The sequence below is a fragment of the Camelus dromedarius genome, chromosome 34 (genome assembly GCF_036321535.1).
Source record: "Camelus dromedarius isolate mCamDro1 chromosome 34, mCamDro1.pat, whole genome shotgun sequence".
Classification (NCBI taxonomy): domain Eukaryota; kingdom Metazoa; phylum Chordata; class Mammalia; order Artiodactyla; family Camelidae; genus Camelus; species Camelus dromedarius.
Genome location: NC_087469.1, coordinates 5985780 through 6006122, shown reverse-complemented (window position 1 = coordinate 6006122; position 20343 = coordinate 5985780). Strand labels below are relative to the sequence as shown.

The 20343-nt window shown below is 52.7% G+C and overlaps 1 protein-coding gene across 3 annotated transcripts in view; it reads right to left on the bottom strand.

The window, feature by feature from the left end:
* Positions 1-20343, bottom strand: part of ZBTB16 (zinc finger and BTB domain containing 16) — a 183885-nt gene that overhangs the window by 74160 nt on the left and 89382 nt on the right. For all 3 annotated transcript variants that reach the window (XM_031443666.2, XM_010983308.3, XM_031443667.2), the window contains exon 3: positions 18325-18422. In XM_031443666.2, coding sequence (XP_031299526.1) covers positions 18325-18422 — 98 coding nt within the window. The remainder of the gene's footprint in view (positions 1-18324; positions 18423-20343) is intronic.

Genomic DNA, 20343 nt, shown 5'->3' with positions numbered 1-20343 from the left:
CCTGCAGACAGCAACTTCTCTACTCTCGAGAGCTCCACCAGGAAGCCACACCTCAGCCCTTCCAGACATCCCTCCGGGCTGCCGGGAAGGGGAAGGATTAAGTCACTGTCAAGCCTGTTCCTGGCTTTGATGTCGAAAGATTTCAGCTTAGGTGCCCACCAGCTACACCAAGAACAGAAGCAGTCTAACCTCCCCGAGCCTCGATTTCCTCACCTGCTGAACAGGTAACGATACATCCCTCGGATCCTACAAGTGGGACTTTAGAAGTGGCACAACCCCAGGGAGCACCGCTCAATCAAAAATGTGGCTGCAAGCTTGTTCGGAGGTTTTAAGGAGATGACGCATGTGACGATGCCCAGCCACAGGAACGGGCGCTTGGCAACTGCATCCTGACTCTCCCCTTCCCAGGATGCTAGGGGTCTGGCAAGGGCTGCCCTGCAGTGAGAAGCAATGACACTGCCGCTGCTCCTGTAAGAATATTGATAACTAACACTTACTGGGCATTTACTATAAAATAAATGCCATATTAACTACTTGACATGCCACGTACCATTTAACTCTCCCATCAATTCTAAGATTGTCCCCATTTTAAAGAGGTGAAAACTGAGGTTTGTAAAGCTTAGTTCACTGGTCCAAGGGCTCATAGCCGGTACGTATAAAGAAAAAGAAACAAACTCAGGATGGCAGCGTGGAAATCCATCTAATCATCAGGGCCTTTGATTTTGACTTTATACATATAAACAGTGAAAGGGTAAGAAGTTCACATGAAAGGGAGTAGAGAAAGGTCCCAGAGGCAACGGGCTCGACGCCTCTGCTGTTCTCCACGCTCCGGTTCACCCCCGGACGTAGGGGATCTTTCCCACCAGCCTGAGGCCATACCCTCTTCTCTAAACACTTTCCTCTGAAGAACCACCCTCCCTTCTTGGTCCAGGAATGTACCACCACTGTCCATCAGACAGGGCCTGGACTGGGGCCAGCAGCGCCAGAGTGAAGATCTGCCTCTGCTGCGGACCTTGGTGTAGAGTCCAGAATCCCGACTGACTCGGCCTCCATGTCTCCACCTGCAAAACGGACGCCGCGCCAGGTGCTAAGAGCTGCCTAAAGCTATCGGGGGGAAGGGATGAGTTCAAGACATGAAGACGTGTAGGGCCTGACAGAAGAAAAGGTACCACCGAACTTCAAGACGGACTTAACAGCTAAAACCGCAACTGGGCACAGCCCTCCACGACTGCCTCCCTTCCTGGGCATTCTTCCTCTGGCTTCTAAGCAAGCAAGACAGTCTATCATAAAAGACAATCAATTGTATTCACTTAAAATAGAAAAATGGCCCCTCACATTGATGAATGACAGCCAACTACGAAGAACAAAATTGACAAGGCTTTCTTGGTTGGCCCTCGGTTAACCAGAAAGTCCCCCTTGTGTCCCTTTCCCGTGCAGCCTCGTTGATCCAGGCACCACAGAGCAGATGCTCACTCTTGGCTCCGAGGTCTCTCCCCTTCCCCAGCTCTCTCTGCACGTGCCTCTTATCATCTGCCCTTTATTCACTGCCCTAATTGGGTCCTTCCCCCTCAAGAGCAGCAGGTAATCCAATCAGTTTGGGGCTGAATATGTAGATTTTAGGCCAAAGTGTTCATCCTAGATAGACTTCGATGTCATCAGTTACTTTAAATTCACTAATACACACACACACACACACACACACACACACACACACACACACACACACACACCCTGCGGGGTTCTTCAGACCAAGTCAGAAGCAACCAACCCACAGCTCCCACTGTCACTCTATTCTTGATGACAGCTGGGAAAGAGGCCCGTCACCTGGCTCGCCCGTCACAACAGCCACGACCCCCCCCATCTCAGGCCAGGGGACCCCAGAGTCTTCCGCCCCTCCACCTCCCTCAGGCCCCTCAGCGGCACCTCGAGGCTGCCAGTCTCTCCAGGCCTGCGGTGGCTTTCAGAAAACAGAGCATTTCTATTTTTAGCACTTCTCAGCCTAATAATACTCCCCAACACCCATTCAGCTTAATCACTTTATTGAGGACAAGAAGCAGGCTCTCCAGCCCGGGTGCTTCTGATGTTAGGAAGTAGTAAAATGTTCCAACTGGTTAAAAATGACACTCATTGGCTTGCCTTTGGTGTTTCTGAAACCTTAATTGTGGCTCAGGCTGTGGATCTAAAGAAGCTTGCAGGTTTCAGAGTCTTTTTCCCTTACCCCCCGCACCATAATTGAGGTGTTACATTACAGCAACGGCACTGACGTCTGCAGGCTCAAAATTCAGAAGCCTGAAGCCTCCACACTTTTCAAAACAGAAATTTTGCCTGTCACACTTCATGCCCGTTCTTAGCATGAACCATCACCCCAACGTGCCCCTCAACCAAGAAAAAAAAAAAAAAGAACTCGACTTTTCTGGCTGACCTCACGCAAAAGGTCCAGGTGGGGTACCTTTTTCCTGTGTTAAGAATTACTAAAGTGCGTCTGACAATGCAAATGACATCAGCTTGCTGCCAGAGAACAGGAGGGTTCGTGTGGTGTCATTAGACGACCTGAGAATTTGGTGAGGGCCGAACACAGTCTGCCGGCAGCTCTTCTCCACGCACCTTTGAGAATGTGATTTTCAAAGCTTTGGGGCCAGTTTTGCAAGCGTGCAAGTCTGCCACGGAGCCAGGAGCTGGGAGAGGCAGGCAAGCCTGGAGAGACACTGGAAATCATTTTGCCTCCGAGATGAAGACCAGAGGTTTCGGAGGCAGGGAGACCTAAATTCACATCCCAACTCTGCTTCTTATTCCCTGGTGATCCTGGGCCAGGAAACTCAGTTTCCTCATCCATAAGGTGGGCATAATAATAGGGGTGGTCACAGGGGTCTGGTGGGGATGACGTGGGGTGACGGAGTCAAGTGTCTGGCACAGGACTGGTCAGTGTCAGCCTCTGTTACAACTGTCTGGTCTTCTCCCTTCTGCTCTGGGCACCCTTTGAGACGAAGCGTTTGGTCTTTGTCTCTCCGGCCTTGCACAGCCACCAAATAAGGAACGTAGCACAAGAATGGCTCACCAGAGCCAGTGGCCCATGGTCTCGGAGATCTTGGACATGAGGGAGGGAGCTTCTGTGGATTCAAAGCAGCGGATGGAGGCTGCCCCAAAACAGAAGCTTTGAGGGACGACTTCTCAGGTGTCCTTCAGTCAAGCTAGCCACAGCCGGATCCAAGGCCGGCAAACTCCCCGGCATGGGCTCCGTCACCTGCCTGGCCGGCTCCCTCCTTTCCTCCTTCCCTCCTTAGGCAAGGCGCTCGAAGCACCTTCATCAACTTCCTGCTCTTCGGAAGGGAGAGGCAGAATGCCTCATTAACTTTCCTAGCTAATTTTACAATTTAACCAAACACCACATTCCTGTCTCGATGCAGCCAGCCTCTGACTGGGACACATTTATATGAGATGGAGACAGAAGACGGTCCAGGCCCAAGACTGAAGGCAGAGTCGTGCCAACTGAAGTAGATGGAGAACAGAAAGAAGTGATGGGCTGTGTACTTTTTTAAAAAAAAAAAACAGCTCTACGTATGCTCGCCGAGCAGGATTCTAGGCTGTGCCGGGCTGAAAAGTGAGGGCAGAAAGCCCCACAGGGCTTGAGGTGTCAGAAAGATGGAGAGCCCGGAGGGGGGCGGGGGGGCGGGGGGCTGTACCTGGAAGCACAGTTACACGCTGTCCTCCGAGGGGCATGATTCAATGCAGGTGGGCAGCGGGCCAGAGGCCGGGCAGGGCCGCCCAGAGGACAAGGTCGGCTTGGCAAGGCCCCAGGACCCCTGCCAAAGGGCGCTGAAAAGTCCTTCCAGGCTACTTCGTCTGGGACCTGCAGGTGGCAGGTTCAGGCCCCCGACCTCCTGATTATGACTCTGGCTGGAGGTGCGGTGCCAGAGAGGGCAGCATGTCTAAAAAAGTTTTACCATAAAGAATCCTCTGGGACAGAAAAGACCCTATTTATGCCCACCCAGGACAGAGAGACCCCAGTTGAGACAGAGGATGTGATTCGGGCCTCGTTACCTGCAGTCAGGCCTGCTCTCAGCGCACATGTCAGCAGTGAAGATGCTGGCTTGAGCATCTCCTTGCTCCCTGGTCAGTGGTCCTTGAACTTCCAATGTCGGCACCCATCCCTCTCCATCCTATACTCCAGAGCGTCTGACTCTGGACCCCAAATCCCAATCAACGTAAAACTGGCCCATCAGGGTTCTCCCAGATGTGCTGGGTCGTTCACATCAGGCCCCAACCAAGGGACCACGTGATCAGGGCCGTTCAGGCTGGGACGGCAGCCTCCCAAAGAGCCGGTCTCTGGGCCTTTGTCTCCCCTGGGCTCATCTTAATGAAGAAATAAAAGGAGGAGGATTCCGGCAAATCAGAAGTTCCATGGAGATCTCTCCTTACCTGGAGTTACCTTGTTACTGAAAACGACCGTGGCCTTGCATAATTACTCCAGCAAAATGCTCACTGCAGCCGCCAATGAGCTCCCAGAGCTCAATTAGCTGGTAATAGTCAGTGAGAGCCACCGAGGTTTAATCCGACTGCCCCAGAAGACTTCTTATCCCAACTACTTAATGAAAAGTTTAGAACTTACTTTTTTTTTTTACTTTTCCCTGGCAAGTGAAAGAATTCCAATCAACGTAGGATGGGGTGAGGGGAGGGAGGGAGCACGTTAACTACCAGGGAGAAAGCGAGAAGAGATGTCTTTGTCAGGTTGCGTCCTGGAGAGGGAGCTCCCACCTCCATGTTGAGGAGATGCAGGATGGGGACTTCAGGGCTGGCCTGGGGAGGAGGGCAGGGCCCCGGGGGCCTGGGCCCAAGAAATCCCTCCCCCATTCCCCACGCCCTCCAGGGCAGCCAAGACTCTGTCCTCAGCCCCACCAGGTGCAGCTCCTGAAGCTCTGTGTTCTCAGCCTGGGCTTCATGGAGCCTGGGCACTTCATGACATATTTAGAGTTCATCCAGCCTGGAGTGAGAAACAGAGACTGCTCTGGATCTGCGTCCAGTTTGAAACCCCACTTTCACATGTGTGTTTGCTTTGTGGACACCTCAAAATGGAGGGACCACGTAAAGTCCCAGCTTTTAATATTTAAGGCAGTATGTTTCAACCTGCAGCCCAAGAAGGGTCAGAACGTCCTTAGAACTCTGAGGATTCTCCAGTCTGAGAAACTGGGCTGTAAGCCTCTTCAAGGAGGAGGAGGGGAGTGGGATGGGGGGGGGGCACGGGAAGAGACACCTGCCAGGATGGCACTTGCTCATGGTAGTTCTTGCTTCCTCTTGTCCAGCTAAGCTGGTCCACTGCCCACCATGAAGCCCCACGTGAACATTCCAGCAGGAAAGAGCCCGTCAAAACCCCAGGAGCCTCCTTTCTGAAGCCCGTCCCCATCGCCCTGGTCCTCAGGAGTTTCTCCCTCCTGTAAGCGGCCACACTCATCCTTTTTCCCCTTTGTAGGGATGGGGGCACACCCCACCTTGCTGGGGGCCGACGCCATCCTCTCAGCCAGACCGAAAGCCCCAAGCAGGCAAGCAGCCCCTACATCTGCCCTGCCAGGCTTTGCATGACACCGGCCTACAGCTGATAACGGCGAACTGACGAACTCATTCATGAAAGATTTTCTCCCCAAAGAAAGCCGCACCTAGTGACCCAGAACAGCCACCGAGGTTTCTCTGCTGCCCCAGCCTTCACCGTCTGGCTCCCATTTGGTTGATGTTTGGGTCCCCAGAGAAGGCTCCAGCACCCTCAGCGCGCGCCTGGGGAAGATGAGGTTGTTGGAGAACAGACAGCGTGAGCCTCGTGTCGAGCGGTCCAGCTTCACTGGACGGAGCCCAAAAGATCAGGGAGGCCATGAGCTTCCCGCCGCATCTCGCTGCGAGACACTGAGGTTTGGGGAGTTGCTGCCACCCCAAGTGGTCACAGCCCTCACATTTCTGAATGCAGCACTGGTCAGCTGCCTCTTTCCCTCCTGATTCAGCACCACAGAGCAGAGGGCCTCCCCCTCCAGGAGCAGAGTGCCCAGCTGGGTCCCCATGCAGGAGAAACCATAGGCAGCTCTCTGGTCCTGCGCCTCCTCTCTGTGTGGGACAGCGGTGGGGAGTAAGAATGGGGAAACGACACAGCCAAGCTCTCACCTGGGTGGGAGGGCCAAGGACTCGCCCACAGACTCTCCAATAACACCCTCAGAACCACCCTACTCCCAGCCCTGCAAGGCGACGGAGCAATGGCCAAAATGGCAGTTACAGCTGAACACACGTGACTTCGAGCAAGCAGCTCATAAGCCACACACCTGCTCCGGGTGACCCAGGTGCAAGGCCCCGAGCAGTAGCCAATTACCCATCCTACCCCCACGACCCCTGGGGACAGAGCCTGACTGGCTTTCCCCATCTCAGCCCCTCAGTCACTGAGACACCGGTTAGCGTCATAAACAGACAGCAAGCCTTTGGGCCAGTACCGCAGTGTGAGCTTCTAGAAAAGTCAGAGTGTGGAGGGCAGGGAGCCCTGGCTATGAATCCACTCCTGGCTGTGGGACTTTACACAAATTACTTCCACTCTTTAAGCCTCAGTGTTCCCACCTGCAAAATGGAACCAGCATAACTATACTCCAAGGGCAGCGTGAGATAAGTGAGTTCAGACACACAGCATGCCATGCACGGTGCCAGGCATCCAATAAATGTAGTGATTTCTCTCCCCTTCCCTCAGCCTGACCACGCAGCTGAAACCATTTCTTTATTCAGTATTTACGGAGAGCCCAATGTGTCAGGGTGTGGGGGTGCGACGGAGTCCACCACCGATAAGGTCCTGCCTCGGCTCCTGTCTTCTCGTCCGGACCGCTGACCCCCTGGGCTGGAGCGATGGAGGGCAGCGCTTCGGGGCTGTTCCCCACCAGGTGCCTAGCCACATACTCGACCGCTCACGCATGAGTTTATTCCCCAAACAGCTGAGTTAGAACCACCTTGCATTGCAGGTCACTCTACTAGGAAGTATGGGAGACACAGAAATAAATCACGTGTTTTGAAGAAGCTTTGAGACTAGTAGGCGAAAAAGCACGGGCAGACAAATAGCTGTGACACAAAAAAGGCGACAGGTGCCGTAAGAGGGGCTAGATAAATGGCTACGAGCAATCAGATGGGGGGCAGCCTCTGGTCTTGCCCAGACAGATGCCTCCCATGGCTGAGCCGGCCGACTTTCAAAAGAGAAGAGAAAAGGCGTCAGTTGCCCGGCTGGCACCATTCCTAGCACGGGAAGCAGGCACAATCTATTTAAAACGGCTCGAGGCAGGTTAGAGCCTTTTCTCACAACTCCCCAAACTCGTGCTTCCCCGAGCTGACTGGCTAGTGGGACAGAACCCATCCTGTCAAAATCCTACGGACCTTTTTTAAAAAAATCATTTAGCTGGTGCTGGGATGATAAAAGAACCCTGTCATTCACAGGGAGGGTCCGGATGCGGAGGGAGGTGGGGCTGGTGGGGGAGAGGAGGAGGGGATGGGAAAAAAAACGGGGGGGAACGCCCCCCAAATATGGATCAGGGCAACTGGCGAAGGAAATTTATGCATTGTTAGTGGCTTTACTACCCAATTAATTCGGTAATTTCAAAAACAATTTTATTTATGTTCCATTTACCACATCAAAAAGTTAAAAAAAAATCGTACTGATGCTAAAATAATACCTCAAGGCGTCTATTTTTAATCAGTTAAAAAAAAAAAAAAGGAGGAGGGTTTAAAAAAAAAAAAAAAGCAGCCCTGGGTTTCTATACAATCTCTCCCGGGCAGACCACCAACCCTCAGAGAGAGAGAGAACTCAGCCAAGCCCTCTCTGAGAGCCTTCCTGGCTGCTGAACACCGAGCTTGTCAAAAAAAACAAATCCATAATGGCCCGAGGCTCCTCTCCAATCTATTTTCTGCTCAGCTGGTTTTAAATGAAGTTATTATGAGTCATTAAAACACCCGCAAGCCAGTGGAAGTCAGCCAATTACAATTTTAAATTTAGCCTGTTCTCTGCCCCATTCTCTTGTTTTCTTCCTTTGCCCACAGAATACTGCTGCTGTTTCTTTCTTTCCTCCCCTCCTTTCCCCAAAGTGGAAGAGACAGTTATGAAAATGCAGAGTCTTGCACGGCACGCAGAACCATTCACATGAAAACTCAAGTTATTAAATTAAAAACAAGGCAAAACTTCTGCCCCCCTCCGAAGTCAACCCGTGTCCCACCTCAGCTCGCTGGGTTCCTCGCAAACTCTAGACTCAGCCCTTGAGGTCACAGGGCTATTTTTAAAATGAAGAAGTTCTTGAGTGGGGTCCTGTTGAGAAACGTTTCCATCCATCACCCCAAACCAACGTGTTCGTGGTTGAATCCATGAGGGGGAAACATACCACCAACACTGGAGAATTAATAACAAACAATAAAGTTGAAATTCGAAGGTAACGCAGGCTTTGCAATCAAGCATGAGCGTCGGTGCAAGTGACTACGTATGATGAGCTCATTTAGTTTTTAAATCTGCAAGGCAATGGTCTGTGCGGAGCCATTACAGCAAAGGAACAATTTTGAGTATTTCACGTAAATGTTTCTTCTCAATCTCTTTTTCTCACATGCGCACACCCACACACACACACCCCCACACACGTGCGCACACACAGCTGCCCCTCATTTCTGGGAACCTAACTGTAGCTTTCCCGTATCTTCCAAGGATTAATGAGCATCCTTCCCCAAAATCTATCCAATCCTACCTTCTCCCCCGAACTAATCAATGGATAAGTCTGGAAGCTCAGCAGCATAGACCCCTAGACTTCTAGGTACACTTCTCATCACCTCCAGGACGCCCACCTGCCTGGTTCCTCTCCAAGAAACACACACACACACACACGCACCATGAAAGGACCAGTCAGACACAACTCTGCGGCTCAGGCAGATGCAGCACCTAGGAAAGGGGTGGCTACCACGTTGTTTCCTTGAGAGCCCCGGATGGCCAATGGGGAGGCAGGGTGCTGCCATGTGTGCTGATGTACCTGGTGGCTCTGGGTGAGATGGGACTTAGGGTCCGTCTGGCTTCCAACCAGGCTCACTGAGAAGACAGAATGAAATACAGAGGCTTCCAGGTCCACAGTGACCACTGGCAGTTTACCGAAGGTAGGAGGGTTTGCCCTGAGCTTTCTGGAATGCAAACCTGAGGCCTGCAAACATGGCTGCCCCAGGCTCTGAGCATCTCCAGAGCAGAGGTCACCATCCCAGCCTTAGCCCTGACTCTCCTCACTCAGTTGCTCCAACTGTGGGGGCCTCATTGGCAGCTCCTCGTCGTGTGAACGGGGCCCCTTCTCCCTGAAGCTAATAAGTTAGAAGCTTCAGCTTCCCCCACCTTATACCACAGGAGCCCATTCTATGGAAGGGGCTCTGGCATTTGCTATTCATAATCTCTCTTGAGAGGGGCCCCCCAAACCATGGAAGCCTCAGGCCCCACCAAACCCAGATGTGCCCCAGAAGTACAAACACTTTAGTTAACAGGGGAGGCCTTTATTTGGCAAGTATTTATCAATAGCGTTGTCTGCGCCAGGCACTGTGTTGGGCCAGGGGTATGTGAAGGTGAACACACTGCAAGGTGCCCAGTGGGCTCTGCACTCAGGCGCGTGGTACCAGCCTCTGGAAGCCAAGCACAAGTAAGATGCACTTTTCAACAGCAAAGTCCAATAAGGATCTTGCAAAACCTAACCCTGCTCATCCACTCGCCCATGCTTGGCTTAACTTAGAGCATCCAGGAACCTAGGAAAAGCAGGAATTGAGCCAGAGAAACCCCACTCTGGTCCCTGAGGGGCAAGAGGCAGTTGCCCACGAGGGTCAGGGTGCTGTGAGCCCTCTTGAGGGATTTGCTCAAGTCCTCCCCAGGTATTCTGGGCCAGAGCAACATTTTGTTCTCCATCCCAGCCACCACCACCCAGTGTCAAACTCTGAGCTGTGAGAGGGAGACAGAGGGAAAGGTATGGCCAACCACGATGGATGGAGACCAAGTCTGACGTAGACGTAAAAAGGAAGACAGAAAACGCACAGGAGCCTTGAGAAAAGGCTGAGGATGCAAAGACAGGGACGAAGAGATGGAGTGAGATGAAAGGAGGCTGGGGGGAAAATGGAAGGAGGGGAGAAAAGCAGAGCTACAAACTAAACACCTGCCACCAGAGAGAGCTCAGAAGACGGCGCTGAGAGGGACGGCTGGCAGAGAGAGCAGTCCCCGTGTGGTATGGTGGCAGCTGGCCTCCCAGGCAAGCTCTGGATGCTGGGACCCAGGCAAAGCCTGGGATCGGAGCACGAGGGCTGAGGGGAGAAAAAGGCAGCGAAGGACCACCTAGGAATCCTGGCAGGCTGCACGCCTGGGAAGGTGAAAAGACCCTGGAAAGAAGCAAATGGCATCGCCTTTGGGTGGATCCCACACCAGCATCCTGCCCTACATCTCTATTAGCCATCATCCTCAGACAAAAACAAGAGCCAGCAGAGCAGCCTGGAACTTCCAAGGATGGAAGCAGCAAGGGAGAGGAAAGGAGAGACCATCTGAGAATAAACAGTAGACACACAGGATGTCCCGGCTTCCATCTCTCAAGGGCCATTCATTTCCTGACAGGAGCGTCACCATCTAGCTGGACAGAATCGTGTGGTACAAAAGGGAGTGTCGTGGGGAGAAACCACCCTATTTGGGGGATAGAAAAATCAGAGAAAGAGAGAGAAACAGAGAGAGAAAAAGCAGGTTATTACATAATTTCCACTTTCTTCCCTCCACCCTGAAAGTAATGTTCTATCTGACAGGCTCCTCTCTGAGGGGGGAAAAATGACAAATCCAATCCAAAATCCAACAGCCTGTGTTCTGTTCGGAGAGCACACAGTGTACTGTACAGCCCATAAAACTCCAAACAGCCTCCAGACACTGCCGCAATCGTCCTCCATCAAAACACTTTGTCTTGCATACAAAAATAAGATACAGCGCTGAACAGAATACGAAATCAGCCCATTACAGTACAGGGAGATCGCTACTTAGCAACCAGGGGGTTCTAAAGCCTCGATGCTCTACAGGAAGCAAAATCTGTCGAGCCTGTTGGGCAAATGATAAACATTAGCGGTATTAAAAAACACAAAAGCCATGTAAATGGATAGACATAATGTGGAAACGAATTTATAGAATAAATTGGGACTGGGGGACTTGAGTGGAGGCGGAGAGGCTGGGCGGCAGAGGGGTGGGCACACACACGAGCTTCCCAAACCGCTGCTAAGGCACCATATGGAGAGAGAGACGTGTGTGTTTGGGGGGAGGGTTATGTGAACCCCCTTCTCACACAGGGGCTGTAGGTGAAGGGGTGGGAGGGAAGTGGTGAAAACACTGTTTAATACAATGACCTGCAATGAACTTTCTGAACTTTCTCTGTTCAGCTGGCCCGACGTGAAACCTTTGGGGCCGGAGGACCCAGGCACACAGATCCATGAGCACCGCCGAGGTGGAGAGATGTGGGGGTGGGGGTGGGGTCCTTTATTTGCCCTGGGACCAGTATTGCTCCCGATGCCATCACAGGACCTGTCACTTGCTGTAAACAACAGCCTTGGTCAAAAAAAAAAAAAAAAACCCCAAAAACAAAATCAAAAACACCCCATCTAGGCTGGAAAAATCAGTATATTTCATCAGGTAAAGGGGAAAAATACCCTGGCTGTGAATCAGCAGCGGGGTTTCGGATCCCAGCCAAAACAGGAGCTAAAAGGCAAAACCATATTCTTCTAGTCTCAGTTTAGGCTCTTGAGGCAGAAAGGGAGAAGGGGCGGGGGTGGGGGGCAGCGAGGAAGGGGGAGGAGGTGGGGGGAACAAATGTATTTTTCATCAGCCAGTGTATAATTTATAAACAGCATTAAACAGTTTTTGTTTTCTTTTTCCTCTCTCCCGTGTATGGGCTTGGACAGCAGTCAAGCCTGCATTAATTTCTGCTTTGGGTACAGTGTGTTCTTGGAGGCACATCTGCAAGTGATCATAAACTCTCTGGAATGCTGGCAGAACATCCAGACCTGCCGGCAGGCCAGTGACGACACCACTCTGGGAAAAAGTTCGGGAAGCGGGCCAGATTCAGAGCAGGGAGGGAGAGAGAGAGGAGCGTGTTAGAGAGACAGCCGGGCAAAGTGGCTTCTCTTCCCTCTGCCTGCACCCCCGTCACCCACAAGGACCAAAGGGAAGGCAGTCTCTGAGCCACTCACATCCGATCTTAACCCCAACCCTCGATCGTAAACCCACAACCTCTGCAGGCACGTGGAAGGAGACCAAGGACCTGGGGAAGTTTCTCCTTCGTGATCTCCTGGTTTTACCCTGATGGCAGAAAGCTAACCAGAAGAAGGGGGCGCTGAAATGCCCTAAAGCGCCAGGAGAGAGGGAACTCATGGACCCTGGGTTCCCAGCTGCCTGGATAACCCCAATCTCTTGCTCTTAGCAGATCTATAATCTGCGAAAGGGGAGGAGAATGAGAGGAGGAAGCTGTGAAGTACTGAGAAGCCATCTTTGCATCCCAAGATGCCTCTCCAATCACGGGCGTGGGGACCAGCTCATATCTCAGCCTCGTAGTCTCAGGGCATAACCCAGCTACCTTGCTGCCCCCACAGTCTCTGTCTTTGGGAAGAAGGACCTGAACCCCCAAAGCTGAGAGTACCCAAGAGAAAAAGGGGAACAATACAACCCACAGGTCTTTGACATCTCATAATTTTTTTTTTATTCCATGAGATTAGGACAGGGAAAGCATCAGAGAACCAATCTGGTTTCTGGCACCACCCCTCCTGCCCTCTTCCCTGCCAGACGATGACCCGGCCCTGGATGATATGAGCCGGCCACACCACGCTGCTGCTGGAATCAGAGAATCTGTCAGCCAAAGACCATGTTCTATTCTGGTGGCTCTGATGAGGGGGAAGTCTCGTACAGGAGGGGGCTTCTCAATAGTCGTGGCTCACAGTACCTGGAAAAGGGCGAGGGGCAGTGAGGGAGCAGGACGGGACCCCCAAAGAAAGGCTGCATGCCCCTAAGCAGTGCAAGAGGCTCAGGGCACGCCCTACTCCAGCCACGCCCCAGGACTGATGGCCAGTCATGCCATTTCTCCAAGGGTCTTACGAATCCTATACTCAAACCTAGTGTCCATCAAAAAGCGCAAGAAGTCCTTTCTATTCCAGAGAGGGGGAAAATGTCCCTCCCTTAGCCAATCTTTCATTGGCTTTTGCAAGCTGGAGGTAAAATGCAGATCATTTTGCTACCTTTGCAATCTTGCCCCACCTTCCCTTCTAAACCCTGCCCCTTCCCCCATGCCCAGCCTACCCTCTCCAGCTACACTGCACATCGCCCCAGGGTGGCATGGGCTGCCCCACCAGGTCTAACCATCCTCTCCAAGGAGCCCCCTTCCTCTTCCGAATTCCTCCTCGAACTCTTTCTTGGCGCTCTGCACATACCACCTTCTATAATCATAACTTTACAGTCAAACGTCTCTCCTACTAGACGCAAGCGCCTGGAGGGCAGGGGTGCTGCCTGTTCTCCGGTGTTAAGTACACAGAGCCTGACACATAATTAGTGCTGGCTCCGAAACTGAATGACACTCCCAGAATAGAAGCAGGCCACAGAAATGTGCAAGCCTCTAAGTAGCATGCAGCCAAGGCAAAAATAGGGGCAAGCAGTTCTGGGTGTGCTCACTTATAATCCACCAGGACGTGGGGCCGAGCTGTGGGAAATACCACCTAATGGGAAACCTGACGAGCAAATCGCAGAACCCACTCGAGTCGTTGACCGAGTCTGTGGTTTCCGCATGAACATGCCACCCAGAGCTAGGATGTTCTTGTACGTGAGAACAAGGGGTGGCAAAGAGACAGTGGGTCATAGGTGCTCCCACAAGGGATGGGGCATCCAAGGATGGGCAGGAGACTCCAGAGTTACCTGGGGACGCAGAGGGGCTGGAGTCTTCCCCTGCTCACTGCACCAGCCTCCACCCAAGATCCACGCTCCAGAAGCAGCACCTCTGGAAAGCATCCAAGCGGTCAGTCCTCACCCCAGGCCTCTCTCCCAAAACTCAAGCCCTCCTGATCCCCGGATCCAGCCCGGAGAACGCAGGGTCTGGACTGATCAATCTGATTAGTTAATCAATTAGCTTATTGTCTGTTAACTTAAACTTACGGTGATCATCAGGGATTACCTCATAAACACTTGCTTAGTTAACACATTCAAACCGAAATAAAAACTTCAATTAAACTGAACATTCACTACTACTGTTCAGGGTCTTAAGAAAGGAAAAAGAAAGAAGGAGAGAAAGAGAAAAAGAAGGAAGTGTCTCTGAGAAGGGCCTCCTACAGGGCAAACTTCTAATTAAACAAATCATCAATTTCAACACCATGAAAACTGATTTCAGAGTAAAACTTTGGTATTCCAGCCACTGAAAGGAAGGCCTCATGGGGTGAGGATCTCAGCCAGGGCTGATCTCCTCGGACAGGGAACCTCGGAGGCGAGGAGGGGCGCAACGCAGGAAAGAGGAAAGCGGAGAAGAAAGAGTAAGCAGGAGCGGTTTCATCCTTTCAGAAATCATCTCTCCGCAGAATCCAATGAGGCCTGTTCTCAAGCATCGGAGAAACTCCTTCTTGCCTCCTCCTTCACCCCACCCCTACCAGATGAGAAAAAAAAAAATTAATCGTGTATGATGACAAACTTGGCTCAGCACTCACTGTACACACTGTACCCACAAGGCTGGCGCCCCGCCAGGCCTGGCCCCGCGCCAGCGCGACAATAACAAACATGGGCCACGCTCGCCAAGAGGGGGTGGGGCAGCGCGCAAGAGCCCGAGGAAGTCAGCGCCCGCCGCCGCCGCCGCCTCGCAGCTCCGAGAGGAGGAGAAACAGCAGGAGGGAGCCTTGGGAGGGCAGCAACAAGGTTTAGGGGGAGCCAGGAGCATCCCGACCCCGATCCCGACCCAGAGCCCAGGCTCCCCTCTCCGAGGCCTGCCCCCTTTTTTGAAAACATGGTCCCCTTGGTGGGCTTCTGTAAGGTGGGTCCGGGCTGCAGACCCTCAGGGGCCATTCTTGCTGTCAGCTCCCTGCATGGAGCCTTCAAAACAGAGCAGCAAGTAAAGCTTGGGTCATCTAATTAAACGTCCCCTCTAAAACCTCACATATAGTTCTGATCTCGAGCAACCCAGAGGGGAGAAACCGGACATGTAAAACCTGACTTCTGCTACTGGAATCCAGGAGAAGGCCTGGCACCACCAGCCTGGCCCTCTGACCCCACCTCCCTGACTCGGCCAGGTCTCTCCTTGGGGACTTGGGACCTTCACTGCTTCACAAACAGTTCCGGAAGGGTTCTAGCCTCACTCAGCCCTTGTTGTTGTTTTATTTTCAAGCCATTCTGGCACAGGGCTGAGAGGTACGTGGGACCAGAGAAAGAAAAAAACAGAAACTAGCAACATCAGAGTTGAAGCAGACTATGTCCAATCTGCAAGGGGGAGTGAAGGCACTGCGGTGACCCACCATACCTCCCCCATCACCGAATCCTCTTTCACAAGGGCAGTGGCAAGTGAGTTTCAGAGGGACAAATCATCTGCACGATCAGACTTCGGGCACAGACAGGAAAGCCTAGGAAAACAGGCCGCAGCTCCCAAGGCTGCCAGGGTATCCGTCTGAGACCATGGGACCTTGAAGGCGCATCTCAGCCGCAGGGTGGTGCAAAGTCACTCGTCTTGTCCGAAGTGGGGGCTCTGGGCCCACCTGAATGTGTGCGAGCAGCTCCTCCCTTCCCTGCTGCCCTCTCCAGCCCTACCAACACCGCTGCAGTGTGCTGTGAGGTGGAGACCTCGGCTAACTCACACTCAGCCAACACGGGCCAGTGGGCCCCTGGCTGCCCTCCAGTGAACCCCTGGGGCACAGTCTAAACACCTCCTATTTGCAGGAGAGAGCCAGTGGGAGACTGGGGTGTCCTCGAGCTGCCCTGCCTCCCAGGCTGTAGCCATCCTTCCAGCCCGTATCTACAGAAGCCAGGCATGTGCCAGGTACTGCACTACGCATCATGGGGACAGACTTGGTCCCCGAGTAGCTTATTCTGGTCCATGAGGGGAACAGAGAGAAAGGGAAGCTACATTACTGAGAGCCTATGGTGTGTCGGGCACAGTGCTGAGGGTCTCACAGGAGCCTCACATTCAGAGGCTCAGAGGGTCTACATTTCTCACCCAAGGTCACATGGTAAGAGGTAGATGCCCAGATTCCTAGCCCTGACTCCCAAGTAGGGGGAGATAAAGCAAGTCCATAAACAACCACAACGCAGAGAAGAAAGATCACGCCCAAAGATAAAGAAACACGGAAGCCAGAAGGAGGCACGATTGCTTCTGGCCGGAGGCGGGGAATAGTCAAGGATGGTGCCTCGGAAGATCTAGGAAGACTGGCGAAGGGTTAGTCCATGCGGTGGGAAGGGGGTGAACGAAGCCACAGAGCTCAGAAAGCAAGCTGTGCTGGTCTGCCCTCAGAGCAAACCGACAAGGCCACGAGTCTGGCTAGACTCAAGGAAAGACCACGGAGAAAGGACGCTTACTGGGCCGAGTGTCACAGAAGGCGAGGAAGCTCTAACCACAGGCTGTGTTACCCGCGTGGACGAGTCCAACACCACGTGACTGCAGACCACACGGGGGCCTGGGGCAGGGAGCGAATGAAAGAAACGGAAGACCCACACTCTGCGCTTGGGGAGGGCGGCCAGGCTGTGGGCAGACAGCTTATGAAACCCCACACTAAACCCTGAACAACCTACAAAGATGAAAGGAGCAAGAAGATTTGAGGGGCAAATTATAAAAGAAGACAAGCAGAGTGCACAGGTCCCAAGCAGATATGCCTGGACTCGGGACTCCGGGCCAATGAGGGACAGGAGTGGGGATGAGGAGGCCAGTGGAGCCAGATATGAGGGTGGGGGAGGCCCCCAGGGTAGGAGGAATGGAGCACGAAGACATGGGGACACAGCAAGGCAGACAGCCGCCTGATGTGGCCCAATCCCTGGATCTGGAAGCGGGAAGAGTGGGAAGTGAGGAGGAGTTAGGGCACTTTATGAAGGGCCCTGAAGGCCAGGGAGAGACACAGCATCCCACGCAGAGCAGAGCCACAGGTGCTCAACAGTGAGGCAGAGGCGAGCGACCAAACAGCCTCTCCATCACTTTACAGGAGATGGATGCGGTGCGGACAGACAGCAAACAGCCAGACTGTCCCTGACAGGGGTGCAGTGATGGGAGCACACCCCACGACAACTTCAGAACTGGGGGGAGCGGAGGAAGGTGGAAGCAGAAGCAACCGACATTTATTAAACACCACCTGTGTAGGTGCCTTGAACATCCATTCTGTTACCTAAATACACGAATTAGCAACCCCTGCCCTTTACAGATGCAGAAACAGGAGTTCGGAAGACAGATCTGCCCGAGGTCACACAGTTAGCATGTATCACAGGCAAGACGTGAGCCTTCATCTGCCCCACCCCAAAGTCCACGCTCGTTTCACCAACACTGAACCACCACCTGCCTGGAGGGCCACGTGCCGGAGGTAATACGGGCAGGAACAGCAGGCGCTGACAGTGGACCGGCTGGGGGAGAGCGCGATCAAATAAGGAGACAGCCCTCTCCTCCCCCCCAAAACGTGACTCCGAGGTTGACAGGCAGGGCATTAGAGGGGTGGGCATTAGCCCTGGCAGGGAAGTGTAGTGGCTTCTACAAACGAACCCCGGCAACCCCTTGGCCTCAAAGCAGCAGCAGCAGACCTGCCGTGTCCCTCCCTCCACCACGAACACCTGGGCCCGCTGCATGTCAGTGCCTCTCCCCTTTCCACGCTTCATGGGACAGAGAAGCCTTGCCCAAACACGAGCAGAAATGCCAGCAGCCGCACAGTCGACCCCACTAGAATTGGATAAAATTAACTTGCAAGAGACAGCACGCTGTAACTAGCTTTGTGCTCCAACCTTTCTATATCTGTTTAATTAAAGGCTCCTGTATAATGTGAACCCAATAGTCAGATTCATTAGACAGCGAGAACCTAATTCCACAACTGTTCTGCTAATGAAACTGCAGTCTACTTCGGAAGGTGGATCACACAGGGCACTGGGTACCAGTGATGCCCCAGGAAGCCCAGGAGAGCAGGAGGATGGGTTCATCCAGACGGCCACATGGTCCGGATGGACATTCTGCTCCAGGAACCTGGAGGGAGCATCCACGGGACAAGGTGACCAAGGCCGGGCTGGCAGTGGGGACATCTGTGCTCTGAGTGGGGACGAAGGCGGGCAGGCAGTGGTTGCCTGTGCTCGGAGGGGCCAGTCAGGGCACCCTCGCCTACCTGAATGAGCCAGTAAGTGCATTCTCAGTCGCAAACTATCCAGGAACCGCTTTCCGCAGAGCTCACACCCGTACGTCTTCATCCCACTGTGCAGCTTCCTGTAGGGGAAAGGAAAAGACAGGTTGCTGCTGCTCTGGCTGGACAGAAGGCAGGCCCACCCCTACCTGGGGGCACTGCAGCCATCCCTCCAGCAGGTGAATGAGAGGAAGGGAGGCTGAGGGCTTGGGAGCTGGAGGTGGGCATGGACGGAGACACATCCCCGGGTCCGCAGACAACCTAAACTGCCCCCTTTCCCTGTGGACAGTTTGCCAAAGAAGAATCTATTCCTGGTCTGATCAAGGGCCAGAAGAATAGGGCACTTCCTATGCTTCACCTACTGACACACAGATCAAGGGGAAAAAATATAATCAGATTCAGTTTCAGAGGGAGGGAGGAAGGAAAAAGCACCAGGACAGGAAGACAGACATGACCCTCACAGTCCAACAGCACAGAACGTACGTGGAGGCCACTGGGCCTCTGCTGGCCTCTCTCACTGCGTTGTGCACATACCTGGCTCCCCTCGGAGACCATCAGACCCAGGAGGGCCGCACCTCTACCGTCTCTCTTGCATATCCCGGCTCCCACACAGGGACTGGCACACAGGTAGGCTCTGAATAAGCTTATTAATAAATTGATGCCTCCAGGGACACAAGATGCTCCTCTCTTGGGGCATCTAGATGCTCTTAGAACCGCAGTCAGCCCCCAACACACAGAGCTGTCCCCGAAGGCCCAGCCTTTTTTGTTTTTGTTTTTTTAATCGGAGCATAGTTATTTACAATGTTGTGTTAGTTTCTAGTGTACAGCATAGGGATTCAGTCACATATTTTTTCATATTCTTTTTCACTGTAGGTTATTACAAGCTATTGAATATAGTGCCCTGTGCAACACCAGAAGACCTGGTTGTTTTATCCACTTTATATACAGTAGTTTGTGTTTGCTAACTCCAGACTTCTAATTTATCTCTCTACCCCTCACCCCTTTTCCCCTTGGTAACCAACAGTTTGTTTTCAGTTTGTGGTATCATGTGACATTGTCCATCTGACTTACTTATCACTTAGCATGATAACCTCTAGGTCCATCCATGTTGCTGCGAATGGCATTATTTATTATGGCTGAGTAGTATTCGTGTGTGTGTGTGTGTGTGTGTGTGTGTGTGTGTGTACACCACAACTTCTTTATCCAGTCATCTGCTGATGGACATTTAGTTTGCTCCCATGTCTTGGCTATTGTAAACAGTGCTGCTATGAACACGGGGGTGCATGTACATTTTTAAGTTAGAGTTTTCTCCAGATATATGCCCAGGAGTGGGATTGCTGGATCATATGGTAAGTCTATTTTTAGTTTTTTAAGGAATCTCTATACTGTTTTCCACAGTGGCTTCACCAAATTACATTCCTACCAACAGTGTAGGAGGGCTCCCTTTTCCCCACACCCTCTCCAGCGTTCACTCTTTGTGGACTTTTGAGTGATGGCCACCCTGACTGCTGTGAGGTGATACCTCACTGTAGTTCTGATTTGCGTTTCTCTGATAATGAGCGATACTGAGCATCTTTTCCCGTGCGAAGGCCCAGCTTTTCAAGTGTCTTCCCTCTTCTTCTTGCCAGAGGTCGCGCCCTGACAGAAAGGAAGGTCTGAGGAAACCGGGTAACATCATTCTATAAATGGATGGCAGGAGTAGCCATGCCTGACTTTGCAGAGTACTTGCACGCCTGTTACCTGGTTTTACCATCACTGCAATTCTGTGAGGTGACCCTGGCACACGTGACCAGCCCAGGAAGGCAGAGGCCTGGTACCCACTGGCACAGGCCCAGCCTACAGCAGTGTTCTGATCCCAACTCCTAACCTGGGGCCTTTGCCCCCAGACCGCAATACTCAGAAGCCCGCAACAGAGCTGGTGGGAAGCAGAGGAGCAGGTGGCTAGTTGCGGGGGTCGGGTGGTCTGTGAGCAGCACGGCTGAGACTCTGAGCTTTGGGCTGGCG